The sequence below is a fragment of the Rhipicephalus sanguineus genome, chromosome 5 (genome assembly GCF_013339695.2).
Source record: "Rhipicephalus sanguineus isolate Rsan-2018 chromosome 5, BIME_Rsan_1.4, whole genome shotgun sequence".
NCBI lineage: Eukaryota > Metazoa > Arthropoda > Arachnida > Ixodida > Ixodidae > Rhipicephalus > Rhipicephalus sanguineus.
The window spans coordinates 90,339,191-90,346,096 of record NC_051180.1 but is presented as its reverse complement, the minus strand read 5'-3'; the positions used below and the strand labels follow the sequence as shown (position 1 = coordinate 90,346,096).

General features: G+C 46.0%; 1 protein-coding gene and 1 long non-coding RNA gene across 2 annotated transcripts; one reads left to right on the top strand and one right to left on the bottom strand.

Moving 5' to 3' along the window:
• Window positions 1-436: 436 nt before the first annotated feature.
• LOC125758553 (uncharacterized) lies at window positions 437-5,093 on the bottom strand. The gene is made up of 3 exons (XR_007416214.1): window positions 4,897-5,093; window positions 4,781-4,831; window positions 437-508 (listed from the first exon to the last, which is right to left on the bottom strand). It is a non-coding gene; the product is annotated as an uncharacterized LOC125758553 (long non-coding RNA).
• A 395-nt stretch (window positions 5,094-5,488) lies between these two features.
• LOC119392911 (uncharacterized) lies at window positions 5,489-6,382 on the top strand. Its single transcript, XM_037659831.2, has 2 exons — window positions 5,489-5,822; window positions 5,938-6,382. The coding sequence occupies exons 1-2, from the start codon at window positions 5,570-5,572 to the stop codon at window positions 6,012-6,014; spliced, it is 330 nt and encodes a 109-aa protein (XP_037515759.1). The 5' UTR covers window positions 5,489-5,569; the 3' UTR covers window positions 6,015-6,382.
• Window positions 6,383-6,906: the final 524 nt, after the last annotated feature.

Below are 6,906 nucleotides of genomic sequence, written 5' to 3'. Positions count from 1 at the left end.
ATGAAAGAGTGTTCTCTGATGAGTGCCGATGCTGTCACATACCACATATATTAACGGCGAACGGAAACACGGCGTTAGTCGTAAGCAGTAACCGAAGCAACGGAACGATCTGCTGATTCTCGTCGGCCACGAGGAAATGTACTAACATGGAGGCTTGGTTCCTGCAAACCTTCTTTCAGCATCCCAATTTCCTCAATCTCAGCAACACAGCACTCGAAAATATGTTGGCATTTTCGTTCTTATCAGCCGCCACACGTTGATATGTACGCTCCTTGTCTACATGCGGAGCGCGCTTAGCCTTCAACATGGCGGAAATGCACACAGCGGCCGCTAGATGGCAGCAGATTTTGCATAAGGTCTATAGGTGCTATGTGTCCAAACTGTCGCAATCTAGTGATGAAAAGAAATGCCTACCACTCATTATGGCTTGCCCGGGCTTGCAGGAAGTATGCTCCTATCTTGTACTGCAATCTGTCCTCTGTGTCGGTGCCATGAACAGCTCTCATCGCTGATACATGCATAATAGATACCACAAGGAAATGTTGATTTTCACTCAAGACAAACCCAACCACACACAGATAGTGAGTACCAAACATGTCCTCAGGCAAGTCTATATTCATATATTAAAGAGATCGATCCTTGAATGAAGGGATCAGGGTGCAATAAGAACAGGTATTAGTGGACCAGCCACTTGCAGACTATTGAAAGAGTGCCATTGCGTGTTCAACATTCACACATGTACACAGTAAGCAATCAGTCATGGGCACGTTACCAGTAAAATGTAACAGTGTTACAGTTACCTAAGCCAAAAAAGTGGGATAGGTTTCAAACAGGAGAAAGTGCCTCAGACAGGCTGGCCGACGTTTCCATAGGGGGACCTATCTTTATCGAAGGCACCTTGTCATCCTTGGCGTGTTAGTTTTAAAGGGTTAGTGTTGACGTCATGTCTAGCGGTGGTGCTTGTCGCTGTTGGTAATTGCTGCCTGGAAAGAGAAAACTAGAGAGAGGAGTGTAGCCCTTGCCACATCATTTCAAGAAAGTTTGCAACGGCGCTCAGGCCTCTCATGTCAGAAGTAAGGGGAGCTGCAAAGAAGGAAAAAAAAAAGCAAGAAAAAGGAGAGAAAAAAAGAAAAAAAAATGGAAAAAGGGGGGGGGGTCTACTGAGCGAGAGCCGTCAAAGGCAAAAAAAAAAGAGTGGAGTATGAAAGCCACTTGGAAAGGCTGCAGAAGGGCGGCACGTCTAGCCCTCACAAAGGGCTGCAGAAGATGGTGGGTAAGGCAACTACAGGCGGGGAAAGCGGGCGGCGTACTTTTAAAAGCCCACATGTGGAATTTAAGTGATATTGAGAGGGGTGTCTGAAAAACACGTGCTTGATGGGTGAAGTCATTGGCTCTGTTAAAGTAACTGTTACAGTTACAGTTACAGAGTTTCCAAAAGTAACCTGTTACAGTTACACTTACTGTGACAAGTAACGTCGTTACTTTGTTGCAGTTACTGTGACGAAGTAACGTCGCTACTTTTCCGTTACTGTATAAAATAAATAATAGATTACAAACCAAACGATAGAATTCATTTATTAAATATGTAGGAAGGCATGCGGGCAGCCAAAATTGCACGTGGTAAAACCCTAGACGAAGTAAACCTAATAGGGGGCCAAACACAAGCATTTGTTGTGTACACCTCATTTTGTTGCATCAATTTTGTTGTTCATGCACCGTTGGTGAAAAAGGGAATTTCTTTGCAAATAATAATAACAAATGTCCTCTGATACTCAAAATGGAAAATGTGGTTGATGCACTAGAACGACAGCAGTATCATAGGATGTTTATTAACGACACCCAGAAGCGCATGCAAATAGCAACGGAGAGTGTGTGACGAATGAAGACGACGTCCATTGTGTCTGTTCCATATATATGTTCAAGGTGTATCAGACCCTGTTCGGTTAGCTTTGCGTCCGCTGGGCATACAAACCGTTTCTAAGTCCCGTTATACTCTGGGGCATGTGTTCGCGAAACCCAAAGATTGCACACCTGCAGACGATCAGAGTAGGGTGATATACAAGCCCGATGCGGGCATTGCGACGCGACTTGCATTGGCGAAACGGGAAGGAAAGAATCAACGAGGCTTAAAGAAGGCAAACGGGATGTTAAAGCAACTCATACAACGCATTCTAAGATGGAGCTTGTTTAACACTTCCGGAGAACAGGGCATAGCTTTGACGTAAACACTGTGACGACGCTGGCTCGTGAACGAAGGTGAGGGGAAGGAACTCCTGGAATCGCGGTTCATTCGCCGCGACGCGTCGGCTTGCAATATAGTTACTGTATATGGCACCTTTAGGAGCCATGTCGTAGCATATATAGTAACTATAGTCGGATACAACTTAAGAAGTCAGGAGAGACTAAAGAAAAGAAATAGTCCCGCTCATGCACGCGCCGATGTTCTCCAAAGGCAAAGCCACCGCCATCCCGCTCATGATGTCCGTCCCGAGTGCGCGCCCATTGGTGCAGGCTTGTGTTCATCTGCCTTTGAGGAGAAAATGCCGCTGACTTCTAAAGTTGTATCCGACTATAACATGCAACAACCACATTCCCCTACTGGTTTACACGGACGTATGGGACACTGGTCGATCTCCGCAAATTTTTTTCTTTCTTTCCTTTTCTTTTTCTTGTTGCCAGTGTATACTGAGGATGTCACATGCATAGGAGGCAAAGCGTCCATGTGATTTTGTTAATAATTGTTGTATTAAGTTGGAGTAAACCTTTTACAATTAGTTTCAAAGAGGTTTTGAAAAATTACTTAGTTCACAGTATTTGTGCCTCTCAACCGTTTCGCGCTCTGCTGCTTTCTAGCCGTCAGTCAAACACGATTATTGCGCAGCCTCGGACGAAGGAGAATATAAACTTGGCGTCGTGATGTTCCACCGGTACACCAAGAACCGAGCTAGAAGCTCAAGTGACAAAAAGGATATATATACGCCGGAAAAAAAAACTACTTGAATTTAGCAAGTTGTTCAGTTCCAACATGATTGACTTACATGTAGTTTACAAGTAAACTTAAGTTGTGTTAAAGACTGACTGCTGACCTCGGTCTTCTGCAGGGTAGATAATTCTCTAAGCGACCTCCTCCCCTAAATTGGTAGGGGAGCCGTGCTGTGGAAAGATGAAAGGTGGAGAGGATATGGGAAAGTAACTGTAACGGTATTTCCCATTACAGTTACTCTGTAAAAAAGTAACAGTGTTACCGTTACAAGTTCCTATAAATTAAAAGTAACTAGTTACAGTTACAAGTTACCGAAAAAAGTAACTAGTTACCGGTAACGCGTTACTAGTAACTAGTTATTGCCCAAGACTGTAAGGAATACCCGAAATATGCACATAGTCCTATGGGCGATCCACATGAAAATAACGATATGCACACTTTTATCGAAATATAAAAAAAAATGAAAGAGTGTGCGTGGTCCATGTGCACTTGGTGTGAGGTGGGAATGAGCCATGCATATTGTATTGCATCATGAATGTAAGCCATTCAGGGAACAAACTTTTGGTTCTCTAAAGCGAATTCCCGTGTAGTTTGTCTTGTAGAGTTGAGCTGTCAATTTGATTTCATTTTAAGTTATGTAAGGCCTTCACAAAACCGATAATATTTTCCAACTTTCTGTGAACTTCTGGAAACATATATGAGAATTGAGATCTTTTTCTTTTAATTTATGACCTTACAAAGCTCAATAAACCCTAAATCACTGCATACTAAACCTTGGTTATGCATTTAAGTAAGAGAGCAATATTGGTACTATGCTAAGTAAAAAAAAGCGTGAAAATACAATAACTTAAAGCACCACACAATAAAGCAACATTCTCGCAACATGAGCACAATCTAAGTTATTTGTGATAGAGAACCTCGTGTGCTTAAAGATGCTAAGAAAAAATATATAATGGCAGAACACGAGCTCACGCATATTTTCTCAAACACACAATATTGAAACAAAGAGTAGCATGTGTTAGCTTAATTAACCTAATTGAATTGACATATTCGTCTACTAACACTATTTGATATAAACATGTGCTTCTTCACATTAAGTACGCATTTGTTGGAGTGTGCACTTAGTACCAGTACGTAACGTAATTCACTCAAATACATTACTTCGAGTGAGCTCCTCTAAAACATTTATGAGGCAGCTAGGTTAAAATCCTAACCACAAAACAACTGCATGGATTTCTGGCGAAAAGCTCGGGGACGCAACCACGAAAACATATCCATCATCGTGTGCGCGTGTCAGGGCTGTGTGTTTTGCTATCACGTCAGGGGCGTAGCCAGAAATTTTTTTCGGGGGGGGCGGGGGTTCAACCATACTTTATGTATGTTCGTGCGTGCGTTTGTATGTGTGCGTGCCTATACACGCAAGCAAAACTGAAAAATTTCGGGGGGGGGGGGGGGTTGAACCCCCCCAACACCCCCCTTGGCTACGCCCCTGTATCACGTCCCCAGTCTTGTGATAATTTTGCGTGTTATTGCCGAGTTTGGTGAACTCTCGCATCACCACAGTGAAAACATTATGGGACGACCCCATGTGTTTAAAAGCACACACTTTCTAACGGCGACAAGGGATTCTAGAAACACTCTCAAGCGATGATCTCGTACAGTAAACAGTCAAGGAATAACAGCACAACGACACGAGGCCTGCATGATCGAAGCATAAGATTGCGTAGCGCAATGCGCATCCTTCAAACATGTCATTTATGGTGGTGTATATAAGAGCACCCAAAGCACAAAACATACCTGCCTATCGGGTATCTGTTGATCATCCTCGCTGTGCCAATACGACGGTTCCTGCAAACAGTTTTCATGCAATGAAGTAACAAAGTTACGTAGTTCAGCGACCTTCTTCAACTTACCCAAGTTTGGCACAGTCGCTCGTCAAAAGGCTCAAGCTTCCGCTCCTGTGGAACCGCGGTCGCCGCTTGTCAAAACACTCGGACGCGGATTGTCTTCGGAAGTACACTCGATCACTCGATCAACGTGAGTAATCGATGAACGAAGCAAGAAAGCACTTTTGAGCGCGGACACAAAGCTGTGCGTCCCGTGAGGCTGTGTTGAGTGGCAACGAACAACGACCATCATCCGCCACTGGATCAAGGCAGGAGAACGCCCCAACACGCGGAAAATGCCCAGTCGACGAATGTCGCGTACGATAAGCACGCAATAAACGCACACAATACACGATAAACATGTAAGCGCGGCACACATGTGTTCACGGGAAGCTGGTGGTGCTCCGGCAGTACGAGACCTGTTGCAACTGTTAGCTTACAGTCTAAACCAAAAAGAATGTAGGTGGCAGCAGTGTCGTGATATGCTACAGGCCATAATTTTTATTAAAAATAAAACGTATTTGTGGCTTTTCACACAGGCGAAGGTCAGGGAGGCGGGGCTCTGTATAGGGTGTATGCACGACCGGCATCAACAGCGACATGCAGGCAAGTCTCGCTGTGCACTCTGGGTAATCCGCCATTTTGAAGCAATAACAAGCAGACGAGCAAAGTAAGCGTGTATGACCAGTCGATAGCTGTCATGGTTTACTGCGCCGTTGTAGGCTGCAAAAGCCGTACGTACACCAAAGCCGAGAAAGAGAAGGCTAAGCAGAACAGTCAGAACCTCAGCAACTTTCGGTTTTTCAAGATTCCAAAGGTGCGGGTTCATGAATGCGGCAAGACGAGGCAGCTGTCGCAACGCCGGCAGCGCGAGTGGATCGCCCGCCTCAAGAGGAAGGGTGTCGCCGATAATCCGCAGAAGTACAAAGTGTGTTGCCGACACTTTTTATCAGGTATGTAAGTCTCGCACCTATGTTACCTATTTTAAGGCGCTGCCCGTTCCTGTCATTGTGCACCGCGCATGCAGGCATTGCTTTGAGCAGAGCGTTGGTGTACTCTGTTTCGCAGGGCCACAGTCTCCAGTGGGTGCTGCTGGCTCTGCAAGGGCTTTTCGGCTCACGAGCTGCACTGGCATCGGCACCTAATCGTCGTTTTTTCATCGACAACGCGAAATACATTTTAGCGATATGCCTCACATCCAATTTCCTGATGTGCGTCGGCAGCCACGAGTTGGCACTGTTCGTGCACGAACGCTCCTGCCGCACGCGCACGCCGTACTCTACGTAAAAAAGCAGTGCCGCGACATGGGAGCACGCCTCGCCGTTCCCGGCCATGCACGTACAGTGCGCGGCAACGACTTCACCGTCGCACTTGCACAGGGCCTATGAATCCACAGGTGGCTTGTTGAGGCTCTGCGAGTGGTTGACCTGGGCAAAAAGATCACATTGTATTCTGCTAGAAGAATAAAACGCTTTAACGTACCTTTGTTTTGAGAATCACGGAGTCTGAGGAAACTTCCTTAACCGATGGCTCGAGCATCCAACCGCTGGTCACAATATTGTGGCCTTCTAATCCTTTTTGAGCCTTTAGTTGCTGGCGGGTAAGGAAGTTGGTCCTCAAAACAAGGAACTCGCTTATGTCTGCGGCGTCGATTCGCGGCCACAGGTTGACGTCTCTTACTCAGTCGCTTTCCCGAAGCTCAAAGGGGTCCACACCACACGGCAACTTTCTCACTGTAGCGCGCCTGGTCTTTGGCGCACAGCGTCGCTGCATAATCCGTTTGATCATGCGTCATTTTGCCGCAAAACAATGTTGCATTCTTGCACAGAGATGCCAAACCTCACGCCCGAAGACCGACTGCGACCACACATCGACGACCAGCCCACAAACGTTGCCTGCTTTGGTCTGCTTGTTATTGCTTCAAAATGGCGAATTACCCAGAGTGCACAGCGAGACGTGCCTGCATGTCGCTGTCGATGCCTGTCGTGCATACACCCTATATAAGCGTTGCGTCCGCCTTTCGCGTCGGGCCCCATA